Genomic DNA, 22,075 nt, shown 5'->3' with positions numbered 1-22,075 from the left:
TAACAGGTTTCATCGACCGGAGTGCCTCGATAGAACTAAGACTATCCGAGAAGATGAAATAATGGTCTACGGGCTGATCGGAAATTATCCCCAAAGCGAAATTAATTGCTGCCAGCTCAGCAACATAAACCGAACACGGTTCTTGAAGTTTTCGGAAAGTGGTTGAAGTTACATTGAAGACACCGAAGCCAGGATCGATGTCGATGCGAGAACCATCAGTGAAATATCTGTTGTTGCAATTGACATGTTCATATTTTTCAGAAAAAAATGGAGGGAATAGGTATTTTTCGAAGATGATCTGGAATTCCTTGAATAGCGTGTTTCATGGACAGATCGTATTCAATTGAGGAACTGTCGTTGACGAAGTAAACTCGAGGTGGATTATAACATGGAAGACAGAGATCTGACGATATGTAGTTGAGATAGACTCGTAGGTATCTTGAACGATGAACCAGTTCAAGCATATTATCGAAGTTTTCTAATACAAGTGTGTTACTTGTTCCACATTTGATCAGTATTCTAAGTGAGAGCTCCCAGTAACGGTGCTTTATAGGAGTGACTCCAGCAAGCACCTCCAGGCTCATGTTATGCGTTAAATGCATACAGCCAAGAGCAATACGCAAACAACGATATTGAATTCGTTCCAATTTGATCAGGTGGCACTCAGCTGCTGAGAGGAAGCAGAAAGAGCCGTACTCTAAAACAGAGAGAATAGTCATTTTATATAGTTTGATGAGGTCTTCCGGGTGAGCGCCCCACCAAGTTCCGGAGATAGAACGGAGAAAATGGATCCTTTTTCGGCATTTCTCTAACAAATAATCAATATGTGTTTTCCAGGTACACTTGGAATCAAACCAGACCCCAAGGTATTTAGAAGATAGAGATTGGTTTATGTCATCTTTCAACAGCTTTAGTTTCATTCCAAACAGTCAGGTTATTTAGGGAATTTTGCAATGGTCTTTGCAGGACATTTGCAGGCGTTGTTGTGCAGAATGCTGAACAACGGGGTCTTGTACTGCCGTAAGCTGGAAAAGTGACGTAACAGCCATTTTACAACATGCATGTTTTCCATTTTTCTGTTAAAGAGCTCGATGAGTAGTACTCGTTAACACCATTTTTGGAAAATGGCGTATACGTCACTTTTTCAGATTACGGCAGTAGTACTACAAACAAACCGTAGTCTGCAATAACCATGGAGCTCCTAAGTGACTTGGAATTGGTTTAAACAAAGACCTTGCACTCCTAGCTCAATGGCGCTCTAATATGCAAAGTAAGATCAACGACCTTGCCGAGCACTCCTCTCTAGCAGGTTTAATCATCAACAGAAACAATGTGGATGTGAACACTGTGACCCTCAATTTGAACGTTTGCTCTCTAAAGAGCAAAATCGTCGGTTTCCTCGAGGAGAAGGAGATCGACGTTTCATTCATCGCCGAAACCCACAATAAAACCGAGGTAAGTACAACAATTCCGGATTTCAGGCTGGTGAGGTTAGATCGAACAAACTCCAGAGGGGGAGGAGTGGCCAACGCATTACGAAGCAACATAACTTGCCGCGTGCTGCCGAGCTTCAAGTTTATGAAACCTTTTGAGTGTAAGTCCCCTCCTCTGTCGGAGTCATCACGTTCATCATGGATTATTTCCCCACGCGCAAAAAAAGCGTGGTCCCGAATTCGTGAACCAGCAAAAATACACCTTGATTTAATTCATGGACTAGGGAACACCAGTCACGTTTTCCAGAACGTTCTAGAAAACATGACTCCCAGCTCCCGAATCCGTGACTATTGTTCACGAAAAAATACACTGTGAACTTGTTAGTTCACGAATTCATGAACGCTTTTTTTGCGTGCATGCATGCCAAATTCAGCGATAGAACATCTGATAGAACATCTTACTCCAGGCTCAGTTTGGTTTTCAACGCGGTCGGTCAACCGTTCACCAACTGGCCCGAGTTATCAAATTCCTCAGACGGAACACGCTTGTCTCCAAAACTTCTGTCATGGCCTTTCTCGATATTGAGAAGGCATTGGGGTTGACAAGGTTGACAAAACGGTGACAAAGCGTAACGTTTTGTTGAAACTACTGTACCCGAACGGGCTGGCCGATTTGTAAAAGTTTATGGTTTTGGGCTCTTCTGTATTTATGTATATGAAAAAATAGATCATTTTGCTGGGAAAGTTGAACAAATGTAAAAATGCTACGTTTCCATGAATTTTGAAGAAAACCATCAAGCTCGAACTGAAATCGATCTAGTGGGCGTCGACTAAAAGATTGACATTTAGGACGTATAAAAAACAACAGGTTCGCAGGTTCGACTACTTCAATATAAAAAAAAAGAAATTCACACACACAAATCCTTCAATTTATCTTCCTTACTGATTTCTTGTACCAACCGGATCTGAAGCGAAGAAAATCTTTGCAGGGTAGCAGTAAGAGATTTACGGTTTAGGGTCATTTGGCCGAATGCCGTTTGGTCGAATACCATTTGGCCGAAAGGGTCATTTGGCCGAACGCCATTTGGCCGAATATTTGAAATACGTTTCCTTATGAAGGAAGAAGGAAGAAAGAAGGAAGAAAGAAGGAAGAATTGTGCAGGAAGAGGGAAGACGGAAGAAGGAAGAAGGGGGAAAGAAGAAGGGAGAAGGAAGAAGGGAGAATAAAGAAGAAATAAGGAATAAGAAGAAGGAAGAAGGGAGAAAAAAGAAGGAAGAAGGGGGAAAGAAGAAGGGAGAAGGAAGAAGGGAGAATAAAGAAGAAATAAGGAATAAGAAGAAGGAAGAAGGGAGAAGAAAGAAGGAAGAAGGAAGAAAGAAGAAGGAAGAAGGAAGAAAGAAGAAGGAAGAAGGAAGAAGGAAGAAAGAAGAAGGAAGAAGGAAGAAAGAAGAAGGAAGAAGGAAGAAGGAAGAAGGAAGAAGGAAGAAGGAAGAAAGAAGAAGGAAGAAGGAAGAAGGAAGAAGGAAGAAGGAAGAAGGAAGAAGGAAGAAGGAAGAAGGAAGAAGGAAGAAGGAAGAAGGATAAGGGAAGAAGGAAGAAAGAAGAAAGAAGAAAGAAGAAAGAAGAAGGAAGAAGGGTGAAGGAATAAGGAATAAGGAAGAAGGAAGAAAGAAGATGAAAAAGGGAGAAGGAAGAAAGAAGAAGGAAGAAAAAATAAGAAGGAAGAAGTAAGAATAAAGAAGAATGAAGGAATAAGGAAGAAGGAAGAAGGAAGAAAAAAGGAAGTAGGAAGAAGAAAGAAGAAGGAAGAAGAAAGAAGAATGAAGGAGCAAGGAAGAAGGAAGAAGGAAGAAAGAAGAAAGAAGAAAGAAAGTAGAAAGAAGATAGAGGATGGAAAAATGAAGAAAGAAAAAGGAAGAAGGAAAAAGCAAGAAGCAGGAAGAAAGAAAGAAGAAGAAAGAAAAAGGAAATAAAGAAGGACCACTCGTAAAATGAGGTTATTTTTTAAAAACTATTCGGTCAAACGGCATTCGGCCAAACGACCCGTTCGGCCAAATGGCATTCGACCAAATGGCCACCAAACCACCAACATACCTTAACCATAGGTAAAAAGCAACAAAATAGCGAAACATGTTTACTAGTGCACTGATTGATTAACTTTCTGACCGCATTGATTTATTTAATTTCCGACAGCACAAAGCAGAACTAATCCCCCGGATTTCGTGAATGTTCTACGTACAATACCAAAAACGTTTGATCATGCGCTGATTGATATACTTTCCGAAGCACAAAACAGCACTAATCACGTTTCCGGATATTAACCCATCCACTCAAAAATAAAGTTTTTCTTAATTCGACTATAAGTCCAAAAAAACTGGACATCTAGACTAACTCCTCACATTTATTGCCCTATCTAGTTCCATTAGTGGATTCCAAACCACCGACAGACTGCAGAATTGGATTTTTCTTGATTGGATAGATTTCAATTCGCGAATAAACGCGATTCAGACTATAGATCGATGCATTTCAGACTAAAATTTCATCAACCCATTTAACTAAAAGGCATAACAAAAATTTATTTAGATTCGTATAAGTTTTTTTAAACTTCCAGAAATCAAGCTCTATCTAGTAAAAGGGCGAATGTCGCAAGAGAGAATTATCTTCATCAACTTCCCCTCTTTTAAATAAAGATGAAAAGCAGAGGATTTCTTCGCAGTTCAGAATGCAAGTTTGCATTGTTTTCTATCGTGCTGGGGTGATAAACCACGTAGAAATCCGCTGCTTGTCATTTTTATTAAAAAGAGGGAAAGTCGACGAAGAGAATCCTCTCTTGCGACATTCGCCCTTATTCCAGACAGAGCTTGAAATGTGTTAAAATTTTGAAAGATTTCTATGAATTTTCTGAGGAAGGGTCATTTGGCCGAAAGCCATTTGGCAGAATGCCACTAGGCCGAAAGTTGTTTGGCCGAATATGCCATTTGGCCGAACAAACCATTAGGCCGAAAGTCATTTGGCCGAATGGGTCGTTTGGCCGAAAGGGTCGTTTGACCGAAAGGGTCATTAGGCCGAAAGTCATTTGGCCGAATGGGTCATTAGGCCGAAAGGGTCGTTTGGCCGAAAGGGTCGTTTGGCCGAATGGGTCGTTTGGCCGAATGGGTCGTTTGGCCGAATGGGTCGTTTGGCTGAATGAGTCATTTGGCCGAATGAGTCATTTGGCCGAATGGGTCGTTTGGCCGAATGGGTCATTTGGCCGAATGGGTCGTTTGGCCAAATGGGTCATTTAGCCGAAAGGGTCGTTTGGCCGAAAATAATGTGGACAAAGAATCAGAAGGAATAAATTTTGGCTGTTTCGCCCTTTTCAAATGTTGGTCTAGATTTATGCTACTTTGTCATTCATTGTAGAAAATAATTAAATGTAAGGCTAATGAATTTTGCTGTCAAAAAATCGTTTCAATTAAAAATCGGTTAGAATAAATCGATTCAAAAAATCTATTAATCGGGCTTAAAAAATCGATCCAGTAAAAAACGAATCGAGATCGCCCACTCCTAGTGTTCGGCATTTGAGACATAGTGTGGCAAAATAAAATCATTGGTAGTTACAATCAATAAAATTTGATTATATGAAAGTTCTATTCCTTCGCTACCCGGTTGATTCATATTAAAATATTTTAATTAATGTGCCATAAAGTCCTCCGAAATGAAAAATGTGCTTAATTGTTCGGAATATTAATCAACAACACGGTATTACTTGAATTTAAATTTCTACATCGATTTATTTTTAAACTTCTTATACAAATAGAACAGTCGTATTAAAAGCTGAAGATTCACTTACTACAGACAGAAGAACCAATTGGTTTTTAATAACACTGGAAGCAAGCTAACGGCCTGGCAATTCTATTACGCTTAAGAGGCATTCCACGGGGGCATGTCAGTCGATCCTGAGCGACCATTTCGAAAATATTTGAAACTCTGCACAGTTTTTCAATTTCATCTAAATCGTCATTTTTCGATATCAAATCTTCATATTGAGTCACGACTAACTTTTCAAAAGGGTGTATGTGAAAATGGTTCAAAAATATTTAAAAAGCTGCACAGCAAAAACGGAATGTTCGATTGTTATGATTTTTTCAGCAAAGTTAGACAACTAAATGGTGATTCTTAAGAAAATGTGCACAGTAAAAAAATTGTTTTTGCCTTTAAAAATATCATTTTGTCACAAAAACTCAAATATCTCAAAACCCTATCTTTTTTCGAACGTATTTTTTTAGGGAAAACGGTCCATTATATTAGCTATCTACCATAAAAATTTGGTGATGGTAAACTAATAAACAAAAAGGTATGACATTTCACACATTTCACAATTTTCACATTTAGTAAAAAAAAATTTTTTCTGAGTAAGTTATTTCGAGAATTGCAGTTTGATGCAGATTTTATTGTTAAGGGACGTGATTTAAACAAGTTGTTTTCATGATATTTTGATTTAATTATTCATAGCATCTATAAGAAACTTAGACACGATCCAGTGTTGTGATCAAAAGTATTGATAGTGTCATAATTTTCATTGCACGTGACTGGCGAAAAATTCTTTTAATAGTGTTGAAACCTGTTGATAATAACGTTGATAGAAACATATCAGAAATGTTATTTTTAAGACAAAAGCTGCAAAATCAAAGATTTATATACACGTGTACGTCTATAGTTTACCTGCAAAAAATATACCTCTTAGAGAATAGACTTTATGATCGGGAGGAAACGGGTATCTTCAACAACAACAAATGCATGATAGGTACATACCATGACAATGCTCACGAAAAAGCAAAAAAATTACTACTACTAAGGTTGTTAAAGATCTTATAGTAATTTTTTCTTCAGTCAAGCAAATGACACCAAACTAGTCAGTAAAACTTAAAAGTGATTTTGTTTATTGAAATATTACGAACAACATGAGTAGCCGCTTTCTCAACTGTTGTAGGCCGTTTGATGGAAAAAAGTGTTCAAAAGAGTTACGAAATCTCACCGAAAGCACCATAGATAAACTGAAAGCGACTGGTTATGCTCCAATGTCCACATTGAATACAAATTTACGCATTTGCACGTCCTGCCGTCTAAACGTTGACAAAAGAGCAATCTGTATATCATCGGTTGAGCAGAGCGCAGGAAGTTCGAAAACGACAGCAACTGAGGAATTGCCAGATGTATCGACAACAACTGAGGAATTACCAGAAGTATTAAGTGCTGAGAGCCTTGCCACCGTACCATCAGCGAAATCTGTTTCAACAAATCAATCGGAAGATGAGTGTATCCAAAAGGTCAACATCGAACGCTTTAACGAGGGCATAGCTGGGATAAAAGTGACTCCGATTAAATGGAGTAAGATGGACTACGTTTATTACCCGGAGAAAAATACCGTGAAATAAACGAAGCTGTACGAAGAAACCTCTTCAAATTAGGACCTGATGATGTGGAAAATACAGACTACGATGAGGTAATTATAAATATGAAGGAAAGGTTCTCGAATGCAGCCACGACAAGGAAAGAAAAATTATTGATTTTGTCGATGCTGCCAAGTTCGTGGTCTATTCAGGATGCCATTGATGAGTTCAAAACCAATAGAAATACAGTAAAAGAGGCAAAACAATTGAAGAATAACTGTCTTTCAACCAAAATACTAGGTCTAGTACTGCATTAACAGATGAGACAAAAGAAATAGTAGTTCAATATTTTGAAGATGATGAAGTAAGTCGAGCTATGCCTGGTCAAAAGATTATGTATCAGTAAAAAGATGGAAAGCGTCAAGCAATCCAAAACGATTAATGATGACGACTTTGAAAGAAGCGTACACACGCTTCAAGGAAATTCACGATAATATTAAAATAGGTTTTTCCTCATTTGCAAGCCTTCAGCCAAGGCAATGTAAGCTTCTTTCCAATTCAGGAACACATAATGTGTGTGTGTGCACAACCCATGAGAATATTAATCTTATTTTACATAGTTTGAAAAGAATCAATTTAACAAAGGATATTAAAATGTTAACTGGTAGTCTTTTGTGTGAAAATACAACATCAAATTGCTATCTACGATCTTGTTCGGATTGTCCAGATTCTTCATCATTGGAAAATACTTTATTCGCTGAGTTTGAAGAAAAATATATTGATCAGTTATCATTTGAGCAATGGGTGACCACGGATAGGTGTGACATAGAAACTATTGTAAAACCTGTAGATGAGTTTGTGTCATATTTTTGCTTGAAATTAGAAAGTTTAATCCCTCACGATTTCATTAAAACAGAACAATCCAGCTTTTTAAAAATACGAAAATACATTACAAAATGGTGAATTTTTAGTCATTTGTGATTTTTCTGAAAATTACAGCTTTGTATTGCAAGATGAAGTGCAGTCCCATCAGTGGAACGTACAACAAGCTACAATTCATCCATTCGTTATTTATTTTAATGGAAGTACGCAAATTGAACACTTAAGTTTTATTATAATTTCCGAAGATTTAAGACACGATTCAGTATCCGTAAACTTGTTCATTGAAAAAATGATTAACTTTTGATAAAATGATTAACGCGTTGATAAGCATAAAGAAGTCAAAAAGATATATTTCATGTCTGATGGAGCAGCGTCGCAGTACAAAAATCGTAAGAATTTTTCGAGCCTATGTCAATTTAAATCAATGTACGGAATTGATGCAGAATGGCATTTTTTGCTACATCACATGGCAAAGGTCCTTGTGATGCTATTGGAGGAACAATAAAGCGCATGGCCACAAGAGCAAGTTTAGCCAAAGAACGTGAGCATCCAATTAAAACTGCGAAAGAACTTTTGATTTGGCAAATCGTAGAAAAGAAAAGATTTAACCAAATTATCATTTTGTTTTACTACTACTGAAGAGTACGAAATAAAGGCTTCAGAGCTCAGCGAGCAATTTAATAACGCGAAAACGATCCAAGGAACCCAAACATTTCACTGTTTCATTCCATTGTCGGAAAATAAACTTAAAGCAAAACTATACTCAAACTGTGCTGATAATAATTCAAAAGTGTTCGATATTTTAAAAAATTTGAATAAAAATAAATAAAAATAAGTATTAATAAACTGTTTTCATGATATCATAACCCATACCAAAATTCAAACCCAAAACTCTTAGAGTTTCTATAACAACATTGTGTAACTGCCACATTTAATTTAATACTTAGGATAATATTAATTCATTTTTATTTATTTATACATATAATATTTATACATATAATATACATAATATCGATGAAAACATAAATATGGAATATCATACAAACAACTTGTTTAACTCACGCAAGGCCCTTAACAATAAAATCAGCATCAAACTGCGATTCTTGAAAAAAAAAAATACACGGAAATTTTTTTTTGTTCACTATATGTGAAAATTGTGAAATGTTTGAAATGTCCAAACTCATTTGTTTATGAGATTACCATCACCAAATTTTATGGTAGATAGCTAATATAATGGACCGTTTTCCCTAAAAAATTACGTTCGAAAAAGATAGGGTTTTGAGATATTTGAGTTTTGTGACAAAAATGATATTTTTAAAGGCAAAAAAAAATTTTTTCACTGTGCACATTTTCTTAAGAATCACCATTTAGTTGTCTAACTTTGCTGAAAAATCATAACAATCGAACATTCCGTTTTTGCTGTGCAGCTTTTTAAATATTTTTGAACCATTTTCACATACACCCTTTTGAAAAGTTAGTCGTGACTCAATATGAAGATTTGATATCGAAAAATGACGATTTAGATGAAACTGAAAAACTGTGCAAAGTTTCAACTCAATAGAAAATCATGAATTAAAAATTTTCTTAAATTTTGATGCTGTTGCTTGGAATCGCTCTTAACGGACTTCTGTATCAACAAAGAAACCCCCGGTCAGTAATTATAACATAAGATTATAAGCCAGTAAATCCGCCAAACCGATCCGATCACATCAATGAACACCCATCGAAGATCACGCCAAGTGCACCAATCAAGCGCCAAGTGTGAGAGAATGCGAAAAATAAATACCACCGTTGAAAGGTGACGACAATTCGAAACAAAAACAAAACAAACAGTCCATATTTTGCCGGTCTGTTGCCTCAGAAGCCTCCGGTGCCGAACCATTTGCTGGTAACCTACGCAGAGAATGAGAGAACCCAGCAGAGAGATCACACGATCCGAAAGTCTAGAAGCAGCCAACCCCGAACGATCGATCGAGCCGTGGAACGCCAAAAAGGTGCAGTACGCAGCAGTGCCGAGGCAAAATATACTATTATAAAGCGAACTTGTTTCCATCTAGCATTTCCAGTACAAATTTGTACTTCCAACCTGTAATAGGTCCTGCGCGGTCGAGTCGTCCCGTTCTATCCAAAAATTAGTATCGGTCATCGAAATGTGGTTCTAAATCTCCCGGTGAGAGCGTTCCATCTGTAGAACAATAACAGTGCAATCGTGAACTATGTGAAACCAAATTCGGACAAATTTACTCAGTGGAATAACCGAAACGTTTAGAACTGACTTTTGATTGTGAGTTCTGCGGTGTGATCCAGTAAGAACGAAGACCCCAAGGCATCAACTATTTGTATTGTCATCATCGATAGGAATCTTCGCGAACTGAATGGGACCATCATGAACTAGAACCGCGCCAAAGTGCAGCAGAAAAACGTGATCCACCGTGTGGGTGCAGACAAACAGACGGTCCCAGTGCAGAGTGTTTTGTGTGTCAGAAAAAGGTTACCCCAGCGAACAACGGTCGCCTTCAGCGATTCCTTGAATCTTCGAACGGCAGCTCGTGCATCCGTACCCGAAGCATGAATAGAATAATGGTAAATTGCATCGTCTGCAGCATCAACCATAAGCAAACAGGAGCAGCGGATCATCGAGACGACGATTTGCTCCTTTTTGCATCGGTTTTAACCATTTATAATGACACCTGGTCGTGAAGATTGTTTTATTGAAGTATTGTTTCGTCGGCGGTTGTGGCACCGATTGATTTAATCGACAAGTTTGCGCTCTTAGATTTATTGTATTTTGACTACATAACGAGTTACTTTGAAGATTGCTGTCTACTGGTCCAATTAAAACAGACTAGACGATGGGGATGGTTGTGAAATAATGGTAATAGTGGTTATTCAGGATTCGGTTTTTAAACCGTAGAGCATCAGTGAAGAAATAAGCAACGATGTTTCATGGACGAAATTATGACCAAATAGTACAACAGTAAAAGTTGAATGGTAGAAGTTGATTCAGCTAAACAAGATGATAAAAAAGTGTAGCTAGTTTGATGGCTTTTTTCTATAATGTTACAAAGATGTTCTCATAGTTCACTTCACAGTTTTCATTTCTGATTGCACGTGGAAATTTGCTCCATTGAAGATACCGAAGATAACATCGATTACTTTTCTGTTGGCCTTCCGATGAATACTGTTCTATTCTTGCCTTACAAATATTCACTTGTCATAAGACGAGTTAATACAATCCCATTGAATTCCACCACTTAATTGTATCTTGACAGATACGTATTTCGACCTCAACAGTAAGGCCGTCTTCAGTGTCTCGTACTTGACTCGACTTATCTTATTATAAATATTATTGATTTATATATATATATATTACAAAATATATATATATATATATATATATATATATATATATATACCCGATTCTGTTTTTACACGGATTTCTTTTTAAACGGCCGTGTAACAAAAATTTTGCAAGGTTGCTCCATTTAGCTCCATTCGTCGAGAAATCATAAAACTTTTTTACACGGATTTTCAAATTTTGAACTGAATTTTTTTTACACGGAACGCATCCCCCGTGTAAAAAAAGAATCGGGTGTATATATATATACATAGCCTATACCTTCTATCACACCGAAAACTTAAGATTTACAGCAGTGTTATGTTAAACGAAAATAAAGAAGCACTTCACTACCCATGATTTCAAACTTGACGTATCAACTATCGCCAAGCAGGCATTATTTCAACCATTTAGAAATTTTGATTCATTTCACTTTGTAATAAATTCCCTCAGCTATTTTCCAACATGTGTTGTATGGTGAACTTTGATCCGATGCTTCTTTCTACTTCGCCCAATAGTGCAATGCTTGGTTATTATTATTAATTTCAAACAAGACCGGATGCAGTACATCCATTCCACTCGGTCCATGGCTGCACGATCATAAATGGTCTTCGGCTGATCGAATCATCTTTCCCAGGCGCACCTCGCCTTTTAGTGCCCGTCGAGAACCATTTTGATCGGGTTATTGTTCGACATTCGGGCTCCGTACCCAACCCACTGTCGATTTCCGAATTCACTGTACGAGGACTACTGGTCTTTTGTAGGTAGTCAGTTTGTTACGACAACGATCTCTAATCTATCGAATCGTATTTTGGATACCAAAGAACCAAAGTCACGATGCAGCTCTGATTTTTTTCTGCTGGTATCATTTTCGGAATTCACCAGCCCAAGTACGCGATCTCTTCAACCACCTCGATTTGTCTCCATCGATACAAACTCGAAGTGAGTCGCTAACGTTGTCTTCTCGTTATTTCTTCCTCTCAAGTACTTCGTTCTCGGCGTGTTGATGTCTAGTCGCGATCTGCTTTCCTCTTCACTTACTTACTTACTTACTTATGGATCCTGTACACCTCCGTGCAAAGGGCCGACTTGAAAGATCTCCATCCTGAGCGTTGCCCGGCTATTGCTTTAACCTGTTGCCAGGTTAGATTTCGGTCGACTTATTTTATATCTTAATTGAGGCTTCGCCGCCATGAGCCTCTGGGTCTGCCTCTGCTGCGATGTCCCGCTGGGTTCCAGTCTAATGCTTGTTTACAGATTTCGTTTCCGACCCTACTTAGAGTGTGGCCGACCCAGCCCCACTTCCGATCCCGAATTTCTGTTGCTATCGGCCTCTGGTGACAACGACTATGGAGCTCGTTGTTTGAGATCCAGTTGTGAGACCACCAGGTCCGAATTATATACCGCAGGCATCTGTTAATGAACACCTGCAGCCGTTGAGTGTTCTCCACTGATACACACCATGTTTCGCTAGCGTATAACAGCACAGATTTCACGTTAGAGTTGAAAATTCGTATTTTGGTGCGTTCACTTATCTGCCTGTTTTTCCAGATATTTCTTAAACTCGCAAAGACAGCCCTTGCTTTCTTGATCCGTGCGCCTATATCGATCTTGGTACCGCCGTCTGACGCCATTTGGCTACCAAGATATAGGAAGCTTTCAACATTCTCCACTGGTTGCCCGGCTACTGTGAAACTGGAAGGAGTCACAGTGTTTACATCCAACGATTTGGTTTTGTTGACGTTGATGACTAAACCTGCCGAAGAGGAGCGCTCGGCAAGGTCGTTGAACTTACTCTGCATAACAGAGCGCCGTTGCGCGAGGAGTGCGACGTCATCAGCCAATTCAAACTCGATTAGGTGCTCCATAGTTATAGGCTGCCATAACAGCCCGCGGTTTGGTTTACGGTCAATCGCATCTATCAGAATCTCGTCGATTACGATGAGGAACAGTATGGTGATAGAATACATCCTTGCCTCACACCAGCTACGACCCGGATAGGGTCGGACAGGACCCCATTGTGCGATGAGGCCGATGATTTTCTTAGGAACCCCCTTGCGTCTCAGGGCGTCCCACATATTCTCGTGATTGAGACGGTCGAAAGCTTTTTTGTAGTCAATGAATACCAAGTAAAGGGACTCTTGTAATTCGTTAACCTGCTCCAGAATGATGCGGAGCGTGACAATATGGTTCACACAGGATCTTCCGGCACGGAATCCGGCCTGCTGCCGCTATCGCATACAGTCAGGTCACCCTTTTTGGGCACCTTCACTAAGATACCTTGCATCCAGTCGACCGAGAAAGTTGCGGTGTCCCAGATATGACGAAATAAACGATGCAGTAGTTGTGCGTATGTCATGGGGTCAGCTTTGAGCATCTCGGCTGACATGCGATCGACCCTTGGGGCTTTATTCGATTTCATGCTTTGGATGGCTGTTTGAATCTCTAGTAGTGATGGAGCTTCGGTATTGATTGACGCGTGTTATACGTCGGATCCTAGGCAGATCATTCCGAGGTGTTGATGGCCTGGCTGGCACTTGAAAAAGTTGTTCGAAGTGCTCGAACCAGCGTTCCAGCTGGTCAGTTGGGTCGGTCAATAACTGATGATTCGCGTCTTTCACAGGCATCGTTGCATTCATCTTCGCCCCGCTTAAGCGTCGTGAGATATCGTAGAGGAGGCGAATGTCCCCAGTTGCGGCGGCTCTCTCTCTCTCCCTTCGTCGGCCAGAGAGTCTGCCCACGCTCGCTTGTCCCGTCGACATGAGCGTTTTACTTCCTTCTCAAGAGCCGCGTATCGTTGACGGGCTAAGACTTTAGAACCTCTGGTTTTTGATCGCTCTATCGCGGCTTTGACTTCTCTTCGCTCCTCTATCTTCCTCCAGGTCTCATCGGTGATCCATTGTTTTCTATGGGTGCGCAGTTCGCCCAAATTGTTCTCGCTGGTGAGGATGAAGGCATTCTTGATGGCGGTCCATTGGTCTTCCACGCTGCCACCTTCCAAAATATCTGCAGCACGAGTCTTCAGTTCTTCGACGAAGGACCGTTTCACCGTGGCCTCTCCCAGTCGGCGTGTATTGAATCGTCGTCCAACTCTTTCCTCCTGCCGACGAATCCGCGCAATGCGCAGGCGTATTTCGCCGATCAGATGCGATATCGGCACTACGTTTATTCCGTACATCAAGAAGGCTCCGTTTCCATTTCCAGCTGATGCAACACCACTTGTTTCTCAGTGAGTAACAACAACTGTGGTGTAACTTACTAAAGGCCTGAATTATGCACAACGCGTCGTATTTGGAACTCCTTTGTGACACAAAAAGCGCAAGAGGTGGAGCCTATTTGCAACCTTTTGAGGCTACAATAAAAATAAAAATTTAAAAACCAACCAGGAATCGAACCATGGACCTTGTAACCCTTTACTATAACCATCACACCATCAATTCTATTTGAAGATTCTTTGTAACTTCAATGTACCTTATACGGAACATGCAGGGGATTTTCAAAAATAAAATACTGCTCAGCTGAGCTCAAAATGTTTTGCAACATATCGGAAACATTGTCGTAGCAGCAATGAACCGAAGAGTTATTAATACTGCAACTTATCCGTTATGTTTCTGATATAAAACACATTGAATTCCAAATCACCCAAGGAGTTAGATGCATAGTATATTGCAACGCCACTTAAACGGAAATGAAACATTGTGTGTTTCTGAAACTGGAAATTAGCTTTAATGTGATTCGATGTATTGTCAATGTCTTCATTGCAATTTATTTGGAACAAACAGCAATTTGAAAGATGTTGCACGTGTTGCTTGGTCAACATATGTGGTCAATTTGATTTTCTGCAAAGCCGTCACGGAAGACCCACGTGACCTTGTGAACCGGTCGATGAGGAAAGAGCGATCCCCCAATCACCATGTCGTTATTACCACAAAATTCTGCGAACAGCTATCCGTTTTCGCTCATTTCTCCGAGACCATGGCGTCCTATAATGCGCCCATGGTTCGAGTTGTCGGATCCGATCTTCGCATTGAAGTCGCCCAAACAGATCTTGATATCACCCTTCGGAATTCTATCTACGACGACATTGAGTTGACTGTAGAAGTTCTCTTTGTCTTGCAGATCGGCAAAAAAGGGAATCATAACAAGCCGTGAAAACAAAACTATCGCACTTGTTACTTACAAGTTAGAAAAAAAAACTGATTCGGATAGGCGGCCCCCACCGATGGGGTTTGATAAAACGTTTTGTTCTCGCTCATTTTATGTTGGGGACCATATTTTTTTTCGCACAGCTGTGTAAAACAAGTTAAAATACATCATCAGAACCGGTGTCCCCCGAAATTGGGGCTTTTTTAAAGAAATTTATCATGAGTTGTAGTCCCCCGAATCAGTTCATTATCGTAACATCTACCGAAAAACGTCTCTCACGGTATGCTACCTATCGAGAGCGTATACAGACATGATAAGTGAGAGATTTTCTCATTCTCCTTTGGAATCAAACCCTGTCATTTAGGGTCCTTACTTCGTTGACGAATCTCTTTTTCTTCTTTCACCATTTTTCGTGGTATTTCAAAGGCTGGGGTGACGTCACTTTATATTTTTTAATGCAAATAAATAGCATTAATGCCGCTAGGTGGCTTTGGTCCGATTCGCGAATTAAAATCAAATTAAACTTAAAAATGACAGTTCAAAAATTTGCAAATAACCCTACTCGCAGAGCAAGATTACTTTTGACAGATATTGAATCATTTTTGATAGATGTTTTGTTGGTATTGCTGGTCTGGAGAAAAGATATTTTAGTTACTAGATAAAGATTGTCGCTGTCGTCGCTGTCCGGAACATCTTTTGCTGGCGAGGATAGGGAAGCCAAATGTCAAAGAAGGAAAATCCATATGATTTGACAGCTTGGTACCCAACATGTTCCGAACAGCAGAATAAAGGGAACCGAAGCGACAATCTTTATCTAGTAACTAAAATATCTTTTGTCTGGAGTCTCAGTTGTAGAATTAAACTAAAAAGTGACAGTTCGAAAATTAGAAAATCACCTGGTCATAAGAATGGCTGGTGCTAACAATTCCAATAAGACATCGATGCAAAATGATTCGATATCTGCCAAAGTAATCTTGCTCTGCAAGCAGGGTTATTCGATAATTATTGTAGTGTCACTTTTAAGTTTAATTTCAGTTTAATTCTCGAAATGAGACAGATCCTAAATCATGGCTTTATTTTTCAAATATAACGTTTTATAAAAAAAAAATTTTTATAACAATTGACAAATGTTGGCCTTGGAAAGTGTAACCTTCAATTTCTTGTTATCTTAGTATCGATATCTAGCTTTTGTGAGTTTCGATCAAATTGTCGCATACGCTTTATCAACTCAAAATCTTCTACGTCACTTTATATTTGAGTGAATTTTGGTTTGGTGAAAAAAGTTTGGTGACTTATAATTACAGTCACATTGCTCAATGAAACAAATATATAGGTTTGATAGTTTTTATGCCTTTCCCGAATTTTCAGAACAATGTATTTTGTTTATAAATATAAGTATGAACAGGTATATAACATTTTATATCCTAGTTTCCCTATGCAAATGTTAGGAGCAAATACCAAAGATATTCCACCATAACCTCGTTTACTCCTTACTTACATTATTCAAATCTAAATAAAATTTTTAGCAATCGATTTTCGCGAAGTATGTTTCGACAAACACAAAAATTACTTTTTCACGCTCTGCCAAGTGGGTACGAGTAAAAGTTTCTGTTTAATTACATGCTACAGCTGCATTCCATGACATTTGGCATATGGCATTTTCTTAGCTTTTTGGTGATTTGAATTACGGTATTATCGTCTGATTGATCTAGAGGTTTAAAATAAACCACGTGGAAAATGAATATTAGTTACGTTGATTAATATCGCGTCTGTCAGTACGGTGATCTAAAATATACCTAAGTATTATGTATTCAGCTTTTCAAAAAAGTCTTCATAATAATAAATGATTTGCATTTTGTGCACTGTTTTGCTATCATTTTAAAAATATTGGTACTTTTAAGAATGGCAAAAATGTATTGCTCCTCATTTGTTTGTTAAAAAGATAATGCTTAGACAAAAAATGTTTCCCCCTAATAGAATAGACCTTAATGCTTTTACATCAGTTGAATGGAAATAATGCATTAGGGTTTTAATAATAATTCTCCTTTTAACAACATGCTCGTTAGCACTAGTACGGGATTCAATCCCCTACCCCCAAGTATGCGAATCTATGTTTTCCATTTCGAAACACACGGTGACGCCTTTCGTTTCGATTGAATCGGATTTCCATGGCAATGATGACTTATTCAAATAACCTCGTGTTGCACCGGCAAACACACTCAGCTCAGCTCATTGATAAAGGTAACCTTCCAACGAGAATATCAACCAGCTGCTGTAGTTGACTCTCGCCGCTTTTGATTCCCATTCCCATGCGTTGCATATCGGTTCGGATATGTGGGCTGCTGCACACTTCTCCAAAGCAGATTGTAAATCGATATAGACTGCTGTTGCTGGTAACCTGGTACGCATAAAAATAAATAGACTCAGAATTATGCAACTCTACGCAGGTTGATATTTGGCCCCAATCAAGGTAACTGCTCTGCTCCCACGTTTGAAAAATCAACTGGATGCATTGGTTCCCAATATTCAGTTGTTGATAACATAGTTTGAAAATTAACATTTTAATTTGAGAATTGAAAATGCTAATTTTTTGGAATTGAAATCCAACTGTCAGGTGTTTTTGACACTAAAAGAAAACATTTTATTCTTGACCTTTATCATATACAGGCTCGCCGTAAGGGAGGAGAAGACCGCCAGCTATCACCAAGGGAAAAGTAAATTCATGGAAATTTCACACGTTGTGGTACAACGATTGAAGTATATTCTTGCTATAAAAGTAAAATGGATTTTTAGAAATACTCTTAATTTAATACCGTAATAGGCATGTAATTCGTTATTTTAATATTTTATTTTGAACAAGTTAAAATTTTGAATTTCTAACCTCACATATTTGACTGAATTTTCCATATAATTTTCTATACCGTGCTATTATTTATATTTATTTATTTTGGCATTTTGGTATTCATATTTATTTTGGCACTCACGAAAGGAGCATCTCAAATAAATGATATTTGGATATTCTGCAGAAGTGCATTCTGAACCCTTGAAAGTTGAGAACCCCAGTGACCTGCAAAGCGCGTACCGGTCCGATTTCTAAACTCAAAGAATCACTTCAGTCATTTCGTGATCACGAGCCGCCTGGAAAATTATCTCGTCGTCAAAAAGTTAGCCTAGTCCAGAGGCTGATTGACGACCGGGCAACGCGTCACTCTGAAGTGGGTTAACCGCCAACAGAATGAATTGGTTTTGCTATTGGATAGGCATCAGCGAGTAGTGGTTCGATATCATTTACTCTCACTCAACATGGCACCGGCGAATGTATGGCCGGCGTGCATTGCCAGACTGCTACTTCGATCTACAGCATGCTTAATCACTTGAGAAAGTGTAGATAACGATGATTGACCACATTTGTTCACTGTGAAGCGGTCAGAAAATGCGTTTCAGAATAGTTTGCAGAAACTGGCGCTGTTGAACGCATGCTGGGAAGTGCTCCAGCTAAACGTATCTGATTTCTGAATGGACATTGAGGGTGTTGATGGTCGTGTTGTTTACTCTTTTAATGACTGTTGGAGAATGGCCGGTGCACTTCATATTGCAGACAGCGTTTACATTTCATTCACTTGTTCATCTGAGAAATTATTGTGAGGGAACATTTCATTATTCTTATATAAGATTCGACCAAAGGCTAACAATTTGGGTTTAAAAGTTCTCAATAATTCACCTAGTCTTTACCGTGCATTATAACATAGTAGTTTTGCCATAAATTTTAAGCCCATTGTTTAATTTGGCCAATTTCCAATAGGAAACAATGGGACAGGATTCCCCGTCGAATGCAACTTGTTGCGAGAGCTATACAGGTATTAGGAGAGTCTTAAATTATGTCAATCATGCTGCAATTACGGCGTCCACACGTTTTCGGAACGCACGGCAGGTCTCAATAATGTAGCCTGGATCCATTTCATTCCATGAGGGATCAATGATTGTCTGAGGCTTGATGTACTTAGGTGGCGTTTGTAACAGTCCGTGGCCTTCAAGGCGCGCGATACTGAGGAATCCAGTGAATTAAGATCTGGGCTGAATGGCGGCCACATATCCTTCGCCGTGACTCGCCATTCGAGCTGACCTCGGACGACCTGTAGTATCCTTCGCGTATAGGGCAAGACGGTATAATATGATTGATAATTAATAATTGATGAAAATGTATTGTGAGAGTTCGGCTGGTACCTGGTGCTGGGAATTTGGTTTCATCAGTACCCGCTAAGCCGCGGAGGACGACGGAGGTCTTTCGTAGCTTAGTAGGAAAAGCACCTGTCTAGCGTACTGGGGTCGTGGGATCAAAGCCCACCGAAGGGGCGGTTACCCTCCAATATCTTTTCCGAACTAAATCTATCACATATTGTACATATGCATAATCGAGTTTCAGACATAGTGATAAATGATATTTTTTTATCTAATTAGAAAAACAGAACAACGAATTCGGAACTCATAAGAAGAAGCAAAAATATGTTTGAACTACAGGTTTGATAGCGCAACATTAAGTGGTCACTGAACAGAGTAATCAAACGAAAAATCTTGCAAAACCAATTGTTTTTATTGAATATAATATGCGTTTTAATCATTAGTTTTTATAAAAAATTATTAACAAAAATTAATTCTTCTAACTGATTCCTTTCTAGTGGATTATAATATTATATAAATTATTGTGTGTATGTGTTTTCGCCAACTAATTTCTCTACCACAAGTTTAATTTTGCTGAAACTTGGATAGCGCTATTTTGTGACCCGGATGTATTTCAAACACGAAAAATTGACACGTTACGATACTTCTCATTTATTATTTGCCTTGCTTAAAAACTTATAGTAATACGTACAGTAATGGCTATAGGATCACTCCAGAACCAAAATATCCGGAAATATTGATAAAACTTCTTTCCCTTTATCTTGGGAAAAATTTAAAATTAAAAAAAATTGTTGCTGCAATGCACTAAAATGATCGCAAATATATGTGAATTGTTGAAAATAATGGAATCTATTCCCATAATGTGTAATAGTTGTTCATTATTGACAATGTCAAGTGCTATTATTTTGACCTTACTCGTATGTTTGTCTCAAAACATTTTATAATATACGAGAGAAGCACCATCACCGCATGGTGGATTATTCTGAGTTTTTTCTCTTTTATATATGTATATATTCTTCTATCTACACTCGAGTGCGGTACGATAGTGAGTAGTGTGCCCTTGAAAATGTGAGTGAATCTAGTTTTGGATTCTGTGATGCTTGTCCTTAAGGAGATTTTTTTTTATTGGTAACGTAAATTTTTTTAAGGTTTTAAAAAGGTTTTTATTTGCGCTTCTCACTATTCATATTTAAAAAAATCAATTTTGTTAGAGGACATTTTTTATATAAAATTGGTTTTTTTAACCGTCTAAGACGAATTAAGTACTCTCCATTTAATTCCACCAATTAATTTTCGATATCTTTGCAGATACGTATTTCGACCACAACTGTGTGATCGTACTTGACTCGACTTAAGTTGTTTTTTTTTTGTTTTATTCATCACTGCGTTAACTTTAAAAACCAGTAATGGTAGCCAGGTGTAGGTTTAGATTTCAATATAGAGAAGACATCTGGAAATATCTAGACTTTTAGGTATCCAGTTTTTTACAAGCGGTAATGGCCACCAGCGTGCCTGCGGGTTAGTCTCGGATCTGAAGTTTGTGCAGGTCAACTACACCCACTGTTCCGAGCATTTTGATCATTGTGACATATAACAAGGTGCTGATGTAGTGAATTCAAGCCTTCTTATATACCAAATTGATCAAAATGCTCGGAACGGTGGGTGTAGTTGACCTCTACAAACGTCAGATCAGACCCGCATGCAAGCTGGCGGCCGTTGCCGCTCGCGGAAAACTAAATATCTATTAAGGATATGCGGTATTTCGAAAAAAAATCATTTCGGAGCACTCCAAACTAAATTTCGCGGAATTTGAGCATGGCGAAATCTGATTTAGTAATTTCGTTTAGTTACGATAAATTCCAAAAAAATGTTCAGCTAAAACTAACTTTTAACGAAATAAAATGGAATTTGGATATTCATTAAGTTTCAATTAAGTTTCATTACACAATACGATATCATCAGTAGAGGGAGTCTCGTTTCGTCCGTCTTCCAGTGCGGTTAGTTTTTGCGCTCTACTTTTGTGCGGGGATTCGCTTAAACGTAGAACAATAGAACCAGTGCAGTGACCGCGGTCGAAACAAATGTGTAGTGTATAAAAAAGTGCTACAGATCCTGAAGACGCGTATGTTCGTGCAAGCAAGGGCTGATGAGGCCGATCGATTGTTCTCAAGGGCAATGTCCTTGCTAATATTGCGATCAAGCCTATGTGAATGCTCAAACATGTTCAGCGTTAGAATTATTGAGGAGAGGTATGGTTTTGATAAACTGTTAATTTATTTGAACACGCACGCACCCACACAAAAGCACATACACATATATACACATATGGACATGATTATTCGTCATGTTTTCATAGTAATCTCTAATAAAACATGTCGAAAACTTTTATCTATCTGTGTACAAATACAAACACACATACACATTCAAATACTCACATACAGATATACAATACACTCATATTATATCATATATTAGGTATCTATATTATTGGAAGCGTTTGGTACGCGAGGTCCACGCTTTCTTCATTTCCTTTCGATTCCAAGCTATTAGGTGACTTGAGGTATTCCTAAAGTCGCACAATAGCTAGGAGTCATTAATGCGGTACATACTGCGTAGTTGGTCTGGCCATATGAAAAGAAAAATGACGGGATTCAGAAACCGTCATTTTCCAGGATGCTTTCAAGTATTGGCTACGCAAGTATGAGTTTAGATTAGATTGGATTAG

General features: G+C 38.6%; 1 protein-coding gene across 2 annotated transcripts in view; it reads left to right on the top strand.

Moving 5' to 3' along the window:
* Positions 1–9,521: 9,521 nt before the first annotated feature.
* Positions 9,522–22,075, top strand: part of LOC134213369 (uncharacterized) — a 28,968-nt gene continuing 16,414 nt past the window's right edge. Inside the window, exons 1-2 of one of the 2 annotated variants that reach the window (XM_062692376.1) lie at positions 9,561–9,682; positions 9,746–10,271. In XM_062692376.1, coding sequence (XP_062548360.1) covers positions 10,257–10,271 — 15 coding nt within the window. In that variant the 5' untranslated portion in view covers positions 9,561–9,682; positions 9,746–10,256. Of the gene's footprint in view, positions 9,683–9,745; positions 10,272–22,075 lie in introns of both variants that reach the window. The other variant, XM_062692375.1, reaches the window with a different exon arrangement.

Source organism: Armigeres subalbatus, chromosome 2 (genome assembly GCF_024139115.2).
Source record: "Armigeres subalbatus isolate Guangzhou_Male chromosome 2, GZ_Asu_2, whole genome shotgun sequence".
In the NCBI taxonomy this organism is placed as follows: Eukaryota; Metazoa; Arthropoda; class Insecta; order Diptera; family Culicidae; genus Armigeres; species Armigeres subalbatus.
This window is presented reverse-complemented; position numbering and strand designations above follow the sequence as displayed.